The 17,785-nt window shown below is 37.8% G+C and overlaps 1 protein-coding gene across 3 annotated transcripts in view; it reads right to left on the bottom strand.

Annotated features, from left to right (window-relative positions):
* The window catches only part of LOC124157085 (importin-13), a 47,025-nt gene extending 29,891 nt beyond the window's left edge, over positions 1-17,134 (bottom strand). Inside the window, exons 1-7 of one of the 3 annotated variants that reach the window (XM_046531565.1) lie at positions 16,366-17,134; positions 16,127-16,294; positions 15,877-16,029; positions 13,504-13,576; positions 9,102-9,424; positions 4,967-5,179; positions 3,368-3,559 (exon numbers count right to left, since the gene is read on the bottom strand). In XM_046531565.1, the coding sequence (XP_046387521.1) occupies positions 3,368-3,559; positions 4,967-5,179; positions 9,102-9,424; positions 13,504-13,576; positions 15,877-16,029; positions 16,127-16,294; positions 16,366-16,518 (1,275 nt within the window). In that variant the 5' untranslated portion in view covers positions 16,519-17,134. The remainder of the gene's footprint in view (positions 1-3,367; positions 3,560-4,966; positions 5,180-9,101; positions 9,425-13,503; positions 13,577-15,876; positions 16,030-16,126; positions 16,295-16,365) is intronic. The other 2 variants (XM_046531575.1, XM_046531568.1) reach the window with 2 other exon arrangements.
* Positions 17,135-17,785: the final 651 nt, after the last annotated feature.

The raw sequence follows: 17,785 nt of genomic DNA, 5'->3' as shown, positions 1-17,785 counted from the left end.
TTTAAATGACGATATATATTTTTCGTGATTAAATAAAAAGTGAAAATTTACAAATGCACGAAAACGCAACGGCTGTGCATAAATGCTGGGAAAAGCCCATGTGACGCCATTCTGGTTCCGGCTGCCACCATGTGAGGCCACCTTGGTGTGAGGCTATGAGCACCGCTACGATGCAGCCTGCTAGCAGGTAGCACTTGGCTTAAATAAGGATTATCAATACCCTATAAAACGAAGGAAACTTTCCGATCATAGGCAATTTTAATAAGTGAATATTAAGAGATGTTTCCCTGAGCTCTGTGCTTCATGCATGCATTGGTAATCTCAGACGATGTAAAACTCCTGACTACTCGAATAGCATCTAGGTCCCTGTGACATCACGTTGAGTTGCATCGCATGGCCACCAATCTGGCATTTTTCAAATGAGGTTAAAATTGACCATTAAAATTTGTCTAAACTGTGATTTCTAAAATCAAATAATTTGTATATTATGAATACACTAATGTTGGGTAACGAATCGCAATCAGTGCCTTTCATTTTCTTTGATGAAGGAAACTACCCTTGTTGACTTACAGGAGCTCTATTTTAATTATTCATTATTAAAACTAACAATTCTGTATTCTACCTTGTATTAAGTACAAGGGTAGCCTTTTAAGTGTCTGGAATGAACAAACTATAAGAGGTACAATAACACAATTATTTTATTGTTTTTCGAAGTACTCTCCGCGATAGTCAATGCACTTTTGCATTTGATGGAACCAATCGTTATAGTATTTATTCCATTCCAAAGTAGGGGTAGTCAAAATGGCTGTTTTGTAGGCATCGACCGCTTCTTCAGATGCCTGGAACTGCTTTCCTCGTAGCATATTATTGATTCAGATGAATTAAGTCCAGGCTGATCAAGAACTTCGACAAACAACCTCCAACTTCCAAAAACAACTTTGTGACAGGAGCGGTGTTTGGGCTTGCATTGTCGTGATGGAGCATAGTGCGTCGATTGGGGTTATCTTTCCGAATCTCGGCGATCACTTCTGACAAGAAAATGGTCGTACACAATTGAGCATGAACTTTTCTTTGATTTTAAAGAGCAACTGTCACTACATGCACTGATTTGGCTATGAACGATACGGCAATTTTCTTGGAAACGCTGCGAGAGCGAACAACTTTTGTCAGTTTGAGTGCACTTTGGAACACCAATACTGAAGATTGGCGGTTTGATTCAGGCTCATAGCTATATATACATGATTTATCACCACTTACAAAGTTGTGAACGTGCTTTGATGCTCCTGAGTTGAATAGTTGCAGAGCACATCGACACCATTTGACTCGCCCTGCTTTCTTGCACCTGTGAAGAGGTGCGGTATAGAGTGGGAAACCAACTTTTTAACACCTAAGCTTTCGTGTAAGATCTTTTGAACTGAGGTCCCTGAGAGGTCCAATGATGCCTTAATCTCATGGTATGCAACATGACGATCTCCCATAATCACGCTACGTACAGCATCCACGTTTTCTTGAGTGATGGCGGTTTTTGGTCACCCTTCACGTGATTCGTCACTGAGGGTAGAGTGTCCTTGCTGAAACTCTGCATACCAGCGATAAAAGGTTGTCTTAGGTGGTGCTTCTTTGCCAGAAACAACAAAAAGTTCTCCGATGCATTCTTGCTGGGTGAGGCTTCGTCGAAAGTTATAGTAAATTATCGCACGGTACTGTTCATTACGCAATTCCATCTTGTACTGCGACTTGGGAAATTTGACACGCCACTGTTTTAAAAGTATCAGGCCGATCTTAATGAAACTTTGCATGGACATTAACCAATTCAAAAAATTGTCTATAAACACCATTCATAGTTGCTACAAGATAAGGAACGTTCTATACATGTATTCCCGACACTTAAAAGGCTACCCTCGTAATATCTCCGTGTCATCAGGATTCCTGCACAATTTTTAAATGAAAACAAATTTAACAGTCCCAATTTTAATATTAACAAGAATGCAACTAAGTTCCCACTGTTTGTCAATAGATGACTCTAGCAGTGATTGCTGCTCGATTTTGACATTTTGGAAACGTAATGAATAAAGCTTAGACATATATATTAAACAAACTGCTCGATGGAAATGTTGATTTTTTTTGGCATCATATCCTTACTGTAGCGTGAAAATGTCTGAGATTGTGCCAAGTAACCGTCATTTACAGGAAGTGTTGATTTTCGTCTATTACTCAAAGAAAACGGAGGCTGAAGTACATCCAGAGCTCCCAAAAGTTTACGGAGATTCTGCTCTGGGTGAAACAAAATGCCGTGATTGGTTGTGTCGCTTCAAAGATGGTCATTTCAATGTTGACGACCGTATGCGTGAACGAAGACCAAAAACCTTCAAAGACACTGAATTGGAGGTAGTGCTTGGTGAAGATCCAAGCCAAACACAAGAAGAGCTTGCTTATGCAAAACGAGTTACCCACCAAGCCATTTCCAGATGATTGCATGCATTGGGAATACTGAAAAACAAAGAACTTGGGTTCCTTATGATTCGACAAAGTGATTTAGCATTACAATGCTAGACCTCAGGTTGCCTAACCCTTTAAAACCTACATGGAAACGCTCAAACAGGAAGTCCTACCCTTCCCGCCACATTTCCCAGATCCTGTACCATTCGATGGCACATGGTCTGGCTAATCAGCAGTTCCACTCATATGAAGACATCAAAAAATGGCTTGATTCGTGGATAGCCTCAAAAGATGAAAACTTTTATTGAAACGATATCCGCGCTCTGCCACAATGAAAAGTTGTAGCTAATGCTGAAAAATACTTATTATTATTTAGAAAAATACTTAGAATTATTTATTTTCAAACATTTTTTTCACAACAATGTTGTACTCTCATTTAAAATATAGCGAGAACTTAGTTGCGCAGTTAATAAATGAATTTCAGAAATCATATTCAGGCACAAAAAATATTGCACATAGCTAAAATTTAACAGAAAAGGTTAACTTGTAATCCAGAAACAGTTAACACCTCTGAGACCATAGTTGATGCCGAGGTGCCAATGCACCTGAATTACCTTGGCCTGGCATACCTTGGGCAAAGGCTGGACACCTTAAGGCACTCGATTACGATGGCTGATGGTAGTGCATGCTTATTTTAGCGGAGTGATGCTAGCCCAAATCTTTACTTGCTATTATCTCTCGGGCCTAGGGGAAGAAAGCTGTGACATTCTTTCCTCTATAGTTTCAGAAAATAATATTGGCATTCACATCCTGAACATCATCATTGCAATGTCTCCTTGTTCAATACTCAAGATATATGGTGATTAGTAAGTCCCATCCCAATACTTAAGATATATAGAATGGTCTTTATGTAAATTTGAACACAAACCATAGTATCCCCAATATCTGTTCGATAGCATCTGAATGACTCAGCTTCTTCTTGCGTGAATGGAGGAAGATCTTCCCTCCCATCAGGAAGCACTGATTTTAGGAGAAGAATATCTGCAAGTCTGGAATACACAGGAGAGAGAAGACGGATGTATGCATCGTGCTGAGCAGTCTCCAAAGATACCACTTCTTCCTATATAAATCCAAAGAGAAAGAAAATACAAAAAAGTTAACTCAGACTCATTAACATCTTTTTTTTTTTCAAATAAAAATTGGATGATAAATTGAAAGATAATACTTTTTTGTGGCATACAATTTCATTAAAATATTTCCAGTTATATCATTCACTCAGTGTTTAAAACAAACCATTAGTAAGGATGGCCACCAACGTACGAGTGAAAAATAAATGTTTGAAAATATAATAATTTTGTTAGCCATTTTAGCTTGTGTATGAACCACAGAATTAGAAATAATGAGGTATTGTAGGCTCTATGGCAGAAATTACATTGAAATCCCCATTCGCACACATCTATTCCACTATTCCACTTTGGCTCCTACAATCGTAACTTATCTATTCTGGTCCACCTAAATAGTTCATGCATTTAGTCATTAACTCATACAGTAAACTCTCGATTATACGAAGTCAGCACGACCGGAAAATCGGCACTTCATAACATATAGTTTTGTAATTTCGAACCTTTTTAATAAGTCGTGAATAAATGTTTACTTTTGTTCCCACCGCCTATGGTAGCCTTGTTTAATATTTCCGCTGGTTATTTAAGATAGAATTTAAAAAAATGCTCTTTCTTATTGCTTTTATGCTGTGAAATGTATTTGTATGTTTTTAGTGTTGATGAGACGATATTTTTTTGGAAAAGAATGCATTCTCGTTCATTCATTTTCATGGAAGGAAAACCTGGGTCAGGTTTCAAGGCCTTTAAAGACTGTTTCACGAAGCTGCTAATGACTCGGAGGACTTCAAATCAAAATGATTTATCATTCTTAAACTCCGCTAGCTATGAAATGGCATTCAAAGTAGCATTTGCCTGTCATTTCGATGAGCGACAAAAGGGCCTGGGTGACACAATAGATGTTTTTAGACTGGTTTGAAAAATCGTCAACTGCCGGCAATGCATTACGAACCCCTGAGATAGCAGATGTTAGCCCACCCGCACGACAGGAGGGAATTTCAAAAGCACGTAAGAATTTTTTTTAACGTGAATAAAAGTCTTCAAATGCGTGCATACTATCTTTAAAGATGTTTTAAACTATAAACATTTATATAATTAATGTTTTCTAAGGCTATTTATGGGAATATATATGTTTTAGAGGAAATTCAATACCCAAGACCTATGCTACCAGGAACGCATCCCTATCTTCTCAATGTTAAAACGCTCTCGTATAACGCAAATTCGTATAGCGCAAAGACTCCAAGGAATGCATCCCTTATGCTATACCAGGCATGGGTGTAGTGATCTAAGTACCTACATTTTTTACACCCAACAGTAGATAGTATGTATTAAGTTACTAAAATGCGTATTTTGGAATAATTTGTATCACTATATAATATCAAACTTTGATGATCTTTACACACACTGACCTGTAGGATGTACCAAAATCCAAAAGGTATAGCACTTAAAGTTTCCTCAGATGGGTACTGCCCTTGCATGCCAGTACATTCCAAGAGAAGTTCTAGGATAAGTAGAAGGACTTCGGACGGATTAGCCACACCCTCTTTTGCTTCACCAAGTAAGAGGCGAACATGACTCTCTCCAATGCTGGTAATTAGGGTGAATGAAGAACAAGCAGCTTCCTGGAAGAAAAAAAATTAACACTATGAATTAATGAAATACATACTGTGATGGTACATGTCTATGGTATTATCCCCTCTGTCCCTGCTGTTCTCTTCCTTACACCCTCTGATGCCAAAAAAAGTTAAGGTAAACTTTACTCTAGGACTATATAGTCCAATGAAGCATAAATAAATGGCATTTAAAATTTTATTCAAACCTGCAGCCAGTAAAACTAAACTTAAATTAAAAGTTGGAATTGAAGAAATAAATACTTTGCTTTTTCATCATGGTGATTTATTTGGTCAGACCATGGTTTCGTTACAGCATCACATTTTTGGAAAAATGGAAATTTTATACTGATCTGCACTTAAAACTCAAGTTCTAAGCACCAAATTCCCTGCAATACAGAGCATGAGCTGAATTTTTCAGCAAAACACTTCACATTGTAATACATATTTTTGGCCCGAGTTTCATTTTATTTGCCCTATTTCCTAATTCCTAACATATTTCCAAAAGAGAGACACCTTTTGATCATTGAAATGCATTACGTGTTTGATCTTCTTGAGCCATATGAAAGAGGGACCATTGCGGGAGTCAGAGCAAGGAAATTTATCCTCCTTGTGGGTACCAGCAGGTAAAAATACAGCGATCTAAGTGGCTTCATGGCTGTCTCAGAGCCTGGCTGCCTTCATGCTAATCCCAATGCATGACCAACTTATCCCTCTTTCAGCATAACGCCATTAACTCCATTAATAAGAAATCACAGTTAGACACCATTTTCCTGGATTTTTTCAAAGCTTTTGACTCTACCAATCATAGCCTCCTCCTCCACAAATTAGGTGAACGATTTAATATTTCTGGTAATTTCAAAAGTCTCCTAACTAGCTTCCTCAACAACCGAACTCAAAGGGTTCTTCTTTCTGGCTCATCTTCTCCTTGGTCTCCTCTGACATCTGGGGTTCCTCAGGGGAGTGTCCTTGATCCTTACCTGTTTAACTTGTATATTGATGATCTTGCCTCTTTGCTACCTTCTTCCCAAGCTCAAACTCTCCTTTATGCTGACGATTGTAAATTGATCAAGGAAATTCAAAAACCATCTGATTGCCAAGGCATACAAGATGCCTTACGTCAGACATCCAATTGGTGTAATGTCTGGAATCTTGCATTAAACCCAGAAAAATGTAGTGTGATGTCCATTTCCCTAAAGAAGATAACTCATCAATTTGACTACAGTATTTTTAATCACTTGCTTAAACGTGTATCAACATCTAAGGACCTAGGCATTATCACTGACGATAAATTAAATTTTTCTCCGTACATACAATCCATCAAGTCTAAAGCAATGTCCCTCTTAGGACTCCTGTTCCGTTTCACTGAAATTAAAGACCCCCAAGCAATTCGAACTTTTTTTTCATCTATCATTCTTCCAATTCTTAGCTACTCTTGTCCCATCTGGTCTATCTCTTCACAAACCAACCTCTCATCCCTGGACTGTGTCAGCAATTTCTTTGCCAATATAGTAAAAAATAGAATACTGCATTTACGCAACATGTCCACTAATGCTATTCTCTCCTCCCTCTTCATCCCTAATCTCACTACCCATAGGCTCACAGCTGATTTAAAACTTATTTATAAGATTCTCAATTCCACCATCGACTGCCCTGCATTGCTCTCTTTTATCAATTTAAAGTTCCACCCCGCCCTACCCGTTCTCATCCCCTAATCCACATGCCCATTCCTAGACTTTCACTCACTAAACGTTCGTTTTTCTACCGCATTACTTCTGTGTTGAACTCACTCCCTCCACACATCGACCCCTTTGCACTTCCATTGAAATCCTTCATAAGCCTTTCCCTATCCTATCTCCGAGTCACCGAGGTAGTCTGTCACTGCAGTTTCTTGTTGTCCTTTTGTTTTTGTAAATGTAATTATTGTTTTCTACATGTTATATAGCGTCTTCGTCCTCTAATTTATGTATTGTTACCTGGCCACTATAAAATGGCAAGTATATGCTGTATGTGGTTATATTTCTTTAAAATAAAAAAAAATAAAATAAAAATAAATCCCACAAGAGCAAGTCAACTAATTTGATGTTTTCTTCTGCAAAATAATTCATAATGTGACTTGGAATACCTACCTATGATTTCATACCACAGAATTCATGGCATCAACGCCCATGTCTATTCCTAAAATTATTCAGACTTACTGCATTTCTCTGAATATATTCCCCCTCGAAATATAGCCCCTAATTTTGATGCCTCAGTTTTGTGAAATTTTTTTTAAAAACATACTTGAATTTAGTCCCACATTTACTTTTACCACGGTCAATTTTGGAAAAAGAGGAGGACTGTATTCAGATAAATACGGTAATTAGGAGAGGTATGGAAGTGGGTTGAAGTTTACATGCATGTGCATGCCGCATGCCCAAAATTAATCAAAATCTGTCTAAGGAAATTAAAATAAAGAGGAGAGGTGAAGTTTTAAGAAAAATGTACAGTATATGAAATATGGTACATACTTTATTTTCTTCCTTGAAATATGATCACCTACTTTTTCATTCATTGACCTCCCTTCATCATAAAGAGGAATTCTATCGACACCTTTTATCTACATGCACTCATTTGGCATCAGTGAAAATCGACACTTTGTTAATAACATGTTTCTTTAGATGCCTCCCACTAAGCATACCTCCACTTCCGAATTTAAGACATAATCTTCTGAGGAATGCCTCCATCAAAGAAACATCTCAAAAGGCTTTTCATTTCAGAAAGAAGCAATAGAAGCCTCACTCCATATGAGTAATACGGACTAGTATAAGACTGTTTATGAAGTTAATACCACATAGTTTTTCCAAAATACTCACGTTCTGCGACTACTAATATTACATTTAAGAGTAAACATTCACAATCAGTTATTTTTTACGGTTATATATTTGAGGTGGGATTACTTCCAATAGGAGGATTTGATAACTATCGATAAATTTATGCTTTTATGCTAGCAGTTGTGAAAATAACATGGAATTAGCGACAGCTGCCCATCACAAAATACAGGGAGGCAAAATGTTAATGTTCTTGTCGGATTGTAAAAATACACCATTTGCCTTCCATTTACAGGTGGTTTCATCAATATTATTTTCATAACATATCTACCTTTTTGATTTACCAACAAATAAACTTTTCACATTTTTTAAATCTTTTTTAATCACCTCTTCAGTCCTAAATTTTATAAATCTGATTTTTTTCACATTACTTGACATTCTACTAAAAAATGCATCATTTCCACTTGACACTAACGCATCTTTAAAAAAAATATTTTCTATATTGTAGTGCTGCCTACATCCAGGTAACTGATCTATTCAGCGGAAATATCGTTAATCCAGAATGCATCTGGACCCAAGCATTCTGGGTTATCACTCTTCTACTACAGTGGGTGAGTGACAGATGCAAATTAATAACCTTAACAAAAACTAATCATGGAAGAGTATGAATTCTCAGGGGCGAAACATAGGCGATCAAACATCCAATAATGTAAAATACACTCTAAATTCTAGGGATGAAATAAATCTCTAACAAGATGGAATGAAATATCTGCGTTACGATGATTTGACAGGCTTAGGGAAGTTCCAGAGAGGAGAAAGAATTTTCAGTCATTTAATTGAAGTTCCCACAGAATCTACCATGAAAAATTCTCTACTTCTGCATCAGCTTGTCATATTAAGAGGTGACGAAGACAATGCAGAGGCCATTTAGAAAAAAGATGGACATAAGAGGTCTTAAGATTTGATGAACAGTAACAAGATTAAGAAATGAGAAAAAGACACAACAAAAGAAAATAAGAAATACTGCAAATTGGGGACTTTCTCTGCTAAGAGGAATTTAAACCCATATGATGGGTAAAATTTGAAGCATTAATTTTTATATAAATTGATAGACCAACACCAACCTGAATACCAGCCATGGTCCACCTCCGTGCCAATTCACCAACTGCAGGCACTAATGATGAAGCCAAAGAGAGCACTGAGCGTGGATGGTGGTGGGTGTCTGGATGCGTGGCCATCTCACCAAGTGCCTCCAAGGAAGCAGAAGTAACTGCTCCCCATGGAATCTGGCACACCAACCGAATGAGCTTCGGAGCAATGCCGCCCTCCCCAATGACTTCGGGCAGTGGCACACCTAACTGCATCCACGCTCTTGCACACTCAGCTGCAACTTCAACTTCATGCTGCGAACCCCACTCCAGGGCCCAAACGAGCACTGAAGACACTGCTTTGAGAGAGACAAAGGACATTTCAACTTAGTTTCACCTCATACAACATACTTTTATTCCAAAGATAATGATAACCCAACCATAGTATGCTTTTTAGGATTTATCTATAACCTACATTGAGACATTCAAGATGCTTTACCATGCTAAAACATACCTCCACTTCCGACTTTAAGACATAATCTTCTGAGGAATGCCTCCAACATCTCAAAAGGCTTTTAATTTCAGAATAAAGCAATAGAAGCCATTGCTGGTAAATATAAGATCTATAAGATCACCTGGTAGACATCTGTATAAGAAACTTAAAATCTTGACCTTTTCCTCCCTGTATAATCTTAATTGCTCAGTTTTTAATACAAATATGTAATGCCAAATACTTTGTCAAAAACATATACACATATTCAAAGTTATCACTCCTGAACACACAACAATATTCATGTGATGAATTTTTACAGCTCCTTTTGCCAAAGGGTCCCATACACAGCAACTAAGTCCCATATATAGCAACAAAGACACACAACAAACTACCTGTACACATCAAGTGTCTCTTTTCTATTTACTTTCAGGTGTAGCATATTAATTCAATTTCTTATTTAAATGTATTCATTACATTTTGTGATATCTTCACAGATTCCTCTGTTCATTGTACTAGTGACCTCTTAGAATAATTAAAATATTATCATCTACAAACAGAAAATTTGGCATGGAAAAGAAATGATCACCTTTTATTAGCAAAGGCAAAAGCATAACCAAATGACACCAGATGACTTTAAAATTTAATGCAATACATTTTATTTTTTTAAATAATTTTTTATTTATTAATGGTTTTCTCTCAACTCATATTTACGGTATCAGCAATAGGTATTATGCCCAGTGGTCACTTACTACATCAGAGCATCTTTCTACTAGAATCATCACAGAAATTACCACAAGTGAAGTGTTTTATCTAGAGTGTAACCATCTACAGTAACCATCTATTGTAACCATAAAAAAGAAAACTTAGAAAGTAGGATAAGAAAAGACTGGAGGCCTTTGAGATGTGGGTGTGGAGAATAAAGAGGAAGGTGAATTGGACGAAGAGGAGGAGGAATAACAAAGTGCTCTGCATGGCGGGTGAGGAGATGCAGATTCTAGATGAGATACAGAGGAGGCAGAAGGTTTGGATGGAAGAGTACTGAGCAGGAAGGGGATGCTGGAAACAGCGTTAGAGGGAAGAATATTGGGTAAGCATGGGAGGGGATGGAAGAGAATAGGATGCTTAAACAGAATGAGAGTTGTGGACTACATTGTGTCTTGAAGAGGAATTTTGGAGTTAGGAGAAGAGAAAGGCTAAGGCAATAAGCAAAATTCTCCATGGAAACCTGCCTTATTTGGTTGAATACTGCAATAGCAATTGACTGATTCTCAAACTCATTTCTCAAGGTGCTCCAACTGCTTAGGCTACTGATGCATATTCTGTCCCATGGATGATTTTTTTGGTGGATTAGGAGAATAAGGTAGCAAGCTAAAATATCTACAGTGGAAGAAGCAGGGAATACTCCTTTCCTGTGCAAGGCGAACATGTAAGATTGGTAGAAGCACATGTCGTGCCATTTGCAGTCTATTTCCTATATCCCTGCTTATTCGTAACTTATGCTTAACTTTTGGACACTAGTGTATATATTACATAATATACATTATGTACATTATACAAATAAATTCAGAGGTAAGGAAAGAAAGGGATAGGAGCACATAATGGAAAAAGGACGAGGACAAAAGTACTGTGGTAAATGGAAAAAAGCCAGAAATCAGAAGGTAAAAATGCAGTCCTGACTGGGACTTGAACCCAGAACCTCCTGGTTGCCGGCCAGGTGTTCTACCAGTTCTGCTACCAGGACACTTAGATTTACCATATATAACCAATAGATGGCACTGGGGCAGCTCACCACTCACCAACAGAAGAAATGGATGCGGACACAAGGATGAAAGGAAAGATACACACTCACACGAGAGCAGGAAAGATTTTTTTTTGCATTTTTACCCTCTGATTTCTGTGTCCTCGTCCATTTCTTCTGTTGGTGAGTGGTGAGCTGCCCCTGTGCCATCCATTGGTTTCTCTTGTGGGCCACATCAAAGGGAGTTTTCTGTACATAAAGCCCCGTGGAAATCATGGTAAATCTAAGCGTCCTGATAGCGCAACTGGTAGAGCACCCGGCCGGCAACCGGGAGGTTCTGGGTTCGAGTCCCAGTCAGGCCACATTTTTACCCTCTGATTTCTAGCCTGGAAGACGACCTCCAGGAAGACCGAGAAAGAGATGGAAGGATGAGGTACTGATTGATATGGGGAAAATTGGAGTCAGCGAGGCAGATGCAGAAGTTAGAAAGAGTTGGAGACAGACAGTTGTCGAGGCTAAATATCATTTGGGGTATAAATGGCCATGGGAGTGAGTGATTTCTAGCCTGGATAGCTTGGTGGTCTGAGTCTCATCTGAGAGTCATCTCTTTTGAGTGATGACCTTAATAAACTCAATGGTGGTGACTCTAGTGAATGACAAATGACTGGCAAATCTGTCTTCTTGAGTTGGGATCAAGGCTCAAATGATTGAGGCTCCGTAATACACAAAAAAATGAACGTAAATAACTGTATTGCAAAAGTAGTCTATTTTTTAAAGCATCTGGGAGGGGGGGCACGTGCCCCCGCGCTCCACCCCCTAAATCCACCTATGATAGATACGCATATGACGTTAGATACAGTTTCGGAAGACTTCAGGTGACTTGATAGAAATATTATGGTTGATAAGTGTACCTGATACATGGGTGTACCCAGCAATGTTCTGGGTTCGAGTCCCAGTCAGGACTGTACTGTACCCTCTGATTTCTGGCTTTTTTCCATCTACCACAGCACCATTATCCTCGTCCTTTTTCCATTATGTGTTCCTATCCCTTTCTTTCCTTACCTCTGAATTTATGTGTATTTTTGCACTTAAGGCACTGTGTGAATGAATGAAGTTATGTAGATTTTACATATTAAAAAATACTTTTAGAGCTATTCAAAATTGAAAGTTGTTTCATTAAACACACATTTATTTTTCACACTTTTTTTAATTATGTGTAGTTCGTGAGTTATATGTGCAAAACCGTAGGAAAATTTGATTTTTTCAATAAAAATTCTATGTTTTCAATCCCAAATCATTCAAAACATATTAATTTATCAAAACAAACTTCAAAATACATTTTTTGCTTAAAGTTTGGTCCTCCTATTGATTTCTGAGATTGAGAAAAGATTAAAGAGAAAGAGAAAATTTACCACTGAGAAGGGGTGAAAACCACCCCCAAGGTGGAAGCATCAATCGATTCTATTTCACTAATGTTTGTTGGCACATTCTCTAACTTTGTACACAATCTCATACCGATTGGTTCTCTTTTAAAGAATTCAGAGATTACAGCTGATTTAAAGCTTTAATGTCTGGACTGCATGGCTTGTCCACTGGTGACAAGAGTGAAGTTGAATACTTCATTATTTACTGAAAATGTTCATAAATGTAATAATGAATAGATGCCTATATGTATTGAGGTATCAAATTAGTTCAGAGAAGGAATGTACAAATTCTTTTCAAAACTTTCATTTCCCCAAGGAGTTACAGAAAAATGCCAACTACATGAGGCCCATTTAAGCAATTGGAATTCTGTTCCAATTAACCAGAGAAAACTCAAGGGAATACTTTCACTGGGTTCTGTTCTTGGAAATATGTTCCAAAAAAGATGATGCCCCTTACATCTGGTGGCTCTGTTTACTGAAACCTGCCGTACTTGGGGATTTTAATTGAGCCCTCACCTATACATATCCAAAAATGAATTATTCACTATTACATAACATTGAATAAACGAGTAAGCAAATCTTTAGCTATGCTTGAACTGGGGTGATCCATTGCACAATGCTATTTTTTGGTAAATAAATTAAGATTATACACTAGACAATGTGACAAAACTCAAATTGCCTTATCTGCATCTGGTATACACATTGACTTTTAAAATTTTGAATTTGACTGACAAAAAGGAAGAGTTTTTGTCAGATATTAAATAAAATCAACATAAACCATACCTTGAGGATAGGATTTCTGCAACTCGTTGCGTACTAAACCCCTCCTTCCTTGAGGGATATGCATAGTCTGAAACTTGAGGAGAAAACATTAGTCATAAACTGATGAAGAAGTAAAAACTATTTATTTTAGCTGCTTAGAATAAAATAGTACAGCCCAGCACAATCAAACGAGGCATGAATAACCAAAATCCTGAGAATATGCGGTTTTGACATTAAAATTTCACTTCACCAATGGTCAATGTAACACCAGATAAATTTGACCAACATTGCATGCAAACTTAGATTTATTTTAATGTAAATTCCACTTAACAAAAAATTTATTTACTGCTATCCATGGCATATTTACCAAAATGTAAATGGAAGAGAAAACAGAGTGGGTAATACACAAACCAGGCTATCGGATGCCATGTAACTGGGAGAGGACAGTACTGGCAAAATACAATTTAAATACTAATTATACATTGTGGCAACCATGAGACCCCAAATGACATATTCTGTACCCAAATTACATACATCCAGAATTTGAACTACACGTCCCAATTTTAATGATGTTCTATAGGTAAATCCCATTTCTTGTAATCTGACAGTACAGTACAGTATTCTCGTCCAGAAACGTGTGGCAGATCCCATTATAAGTGACTTGTGTGATCTATTGAAGATTTGTGTGTCTCAAAATTATTTCAAATTTAACGGTGTATTTTATGAACAGCCCAATGGATTGGCCATGGGCTCTCCTTTATCCCCTCTCCTGGCAGACATGTACATGGACTTTTTCGAAAGGAACCTGTTTTCCCCCAATAATCCACAGACCAAAAATGTGCTATCCTGGCATCGATATGTAGACGATGTGTTTTGTATTTGGACTGGCTCAAAAAGACAACTACAAATGTTCCTATCTTTTTTGAATTCCTTAGACCGCAATTTGAATTTCACTTACGAAATAGAAGAAAATAACTCTCTCAACTTCCTAGATCTTAAAGTCTCTAAGCTCAACAATCACCTGGAGTTTTCAGTCTTTCGGAAAAACTCCTATACAGACCAAGTGATCCACTCAAATTCAAGACATTGTTTTTCTCAGAAGTTATCAGCCTTTCACAGCATGTTACATAGGTTGCTGCATATTCCGATGTCCCCTGCCAATTTCAATGAGGAATTAAATACAATTAAACTAATTGCTAAAAATAACGGATACAATGAACAGATAATTGATAGCTTATATCGGAAACAATTAAAAAAACAAGCAGTGGGAGAAATTAATGGATCCCGAACGCGACAAGAATCCACGGCCAAGTGGCGTAGAATCCTTTTTTTAAAGGACATTGGGCCGAAGATTTACAAAAAGGTGCCTAAGGATAAAATTAAAGTTGCGTTTTACAATAACTCCAACCTCAGGAACATTCTTTCCCTCACAAAAGATCCCATCCCAAGAGAAGAAAGGAGTGGGGTGTATAGACTAAAATGTGATTGCAACGCGGTGTATGTTGGGCAAACGGGGCGACAATTTCAAGAACGGGTGAAAGAACACCAAGCCTGCCTGAGAAATAAAACGACTACTTCACAATTTGCTATACATTTGTTAGATAACAATCATCAAAGTGATTTTGTTTTTGAAGTGCTTCATTATAAACCTAAAGGACCTAGATTAGACGCTTTGGAACAGATGGAAATTTTGCAGCACGTACGGTCCAATGACAACATTGTAAACGAATTTTTGTAAGACTCCCACTCCCCTCTTTTAAGCCTCCCACTCCTAAATTCCTGGGCTAATGACATGACGGACTCTTCGGCCTCTCTCTCACCTGAACCATCCCCCCTCCACCTGCCATGCCCTCACTAAGGGAGCCTCCTCCCCCTAACTTCTTTCATACCTTATGACCAAGTTTTTTCCCCCTCCCTCTTCTCTGTTGACCAATCCGTTCAACCTAATTACCTTCCTCCCTACCCCTTCTAGCCTGGTATAAAAGGATGTGATGGACCTCTGTACAGTTCACCTGATGATGACGTCTAACGTTGAAACCATGGTCGTGAATAAATATTAATGTGAAAGCACAAAGTTCTTCTTTTTAATTTAATTATGTTATATTTAAAAAAGAAGCATTTTTGATGTGTTGGCAGCACTGTTGTGATGTGGTTATGTGTGTTCTCGTGTGGCCCAATCGTTAAGTCTGCTCCCCATTTATCCATTCTTGCACCATATCCATAGCATTTTTTACAGGCAATAAAGGCCATAAGTACATCAAAAACAGGATGGATTATTTACGGCTGTAATCCCCAGAAAAAGCTTTCAACCGAAAACCTCTTACATGCCAGTTGTTGAAGTTTTCAATGTCTAAGTTTACACATGCAGAAACTCATTTTTCTCCCAATGAATACCTCTTCTGGTAACACCATGAAAAGCTGCAGCAAAAGGCATCGTAGAGATTCATCGCAGTCAGATGGAGACGAACTTGGACAAAATGTATTCATTAGTGTAGAAAGAGGATGTTCCCACTTTTCTGGTGATATTTGAAGGATAAACGCAGCCATCTAGGATATAAGAACATTTATTACTACCGATAATTATAGTAAATGATTGACAAGTATTGTGATCATTGAGGGATGGTTTACGAATAAAAATACTTACTGCAATGCAAAGTCTGTTAACGATGATCTTGGGCCCATTTCTGTAAATTTTTAAGGTATCGATAAGTTTGTTTTTAAATGACTCGTATTGTTCCTCAGGTATTTCTCGAAGGTGCTTTGCAACCTTCGTGTGCAAAGTAGTAGCAGCAAAAAATTGCACTTCGGGAGACTGAAATAAAGTTGATTGTATGAATATATAAGTTGGTTTATAGCCAGATTAAAAAGATAAGTGATATGCACCTTTTCGGGCGATAGAAGATCCCAAACAAAGCACCAAGCATTAGGTGATTGCTGCGCAATGGTCAGCCATTCATGTGCTGGGGTTTGATTCACCACGTCGCTACAGTAGAACTGAAGAATTATTTGCTCCAGATTTCCAGCCGTAATTTCCATTTTACGGCATAATCGAGGAACTTCGACGTAAACAATTTTACCGACTAAACGACAGAAACAGATGCTCCCCGAAGAAAAGACATCAGAGCACAGAGAGCTTATTTCAACAAATAATAGTGCTCTTATTCCTGATCATCCTTGTGTTGACAAACAAACAGACAACTGCCGCCATGGGCTACATGCGTTCTTGCATCGTCATTTGTCTACGTAAAAAAAAGACTGTCAGACGAAGCGGCGGCAATTCGTATTTTTTCTATAAGCTAATTTTCGATAAGTAAATTACAGAAACATGTAAAAGCATATCATCACCATTTTGGAATACGTTAATTACTTAATGAAGGGTTAGTTATTATTATTTAAACTAAATTCATGAAATAGTAGCCTTTTATTGCTGTTGCTAATTTTCTCTCCATCCCTAAATCACTCTCGCCAGTTAAACATATCCGTGACGTAAGTACACTTATATTCATATAAAGGGCCTTAAATCCCTCTCCCAGGTTCTATATATTAGTGTATGAGAGAAGAATCGTTTTTATTTTTTGTACACCATTTCCTAATTAAACAGCAGTCAGTAGCCCCCTATGAAAAAAATGTATAAACCTGTATAAAATTTACGGGCGGATACAGAAAAAACTCGAGGGGGTGGGGGGGCGCAAAATATTTCTTGGGATACCTTTATTCTTATCGAAATGAAAAATAAGTCGCATTCAAAGTTTGAGAAAGTTTCATTTAAGCTGATTTTATGCGTATACAATATGATGCTATCTTATGATATAAAAAAGTTACAATTATGCATGCAATATTGTGGTTCTGCAATGTTAGGCAATGCAGGTGGCCCCGCAAGAGGGTGAGGGGGCTACCCATATGTATCCACCACTGACAGCAGTTGAGGTGGCCATGTTTAAAACCACAGCACACTTTAAACCAACTGTGTTGATACACTGCAGTGTCCACAAAACTTATAATGCGTCTACAACAATCAGGAACGTACCTTTACTTTTTACTAAAATATACATTTTGATGGCCCAACATCATTGAGAGACCACAGAAGCTAGCTGAGGATAGTGTTGGTTGGGGGAAGGAACATGCAGTGTGTAGAGGAAAGGTAGGAGGACTTTAAATAGGAATGCCATTATCAGCAGAGTTAAGAGGGATCCTTTACAACAAGGGACCCATGGGTCATATAGGTTATGCCCCAATGGAAAATTATATCACAGGCTTAAATTTTTTAAATAAGCTATATAAATTTCTGCACAGTTTTCACACA

Source organism: Ischnura elegans, chromosome 1 (genome assembly GCF_921293095.1).
Source record: "Ischnura elegans chromosome 1, ioIscEleg1.1, whole genome shotgun sequence".
NCBI lineage: Eukaryota > Metazoa > Arthropoda > Insecta > Odonata > Coenagrionidae > Ischnura > Ischnura elegans.
This window is presented reverse-complemented; position numbering and strand designations above follow the sequence as displayed.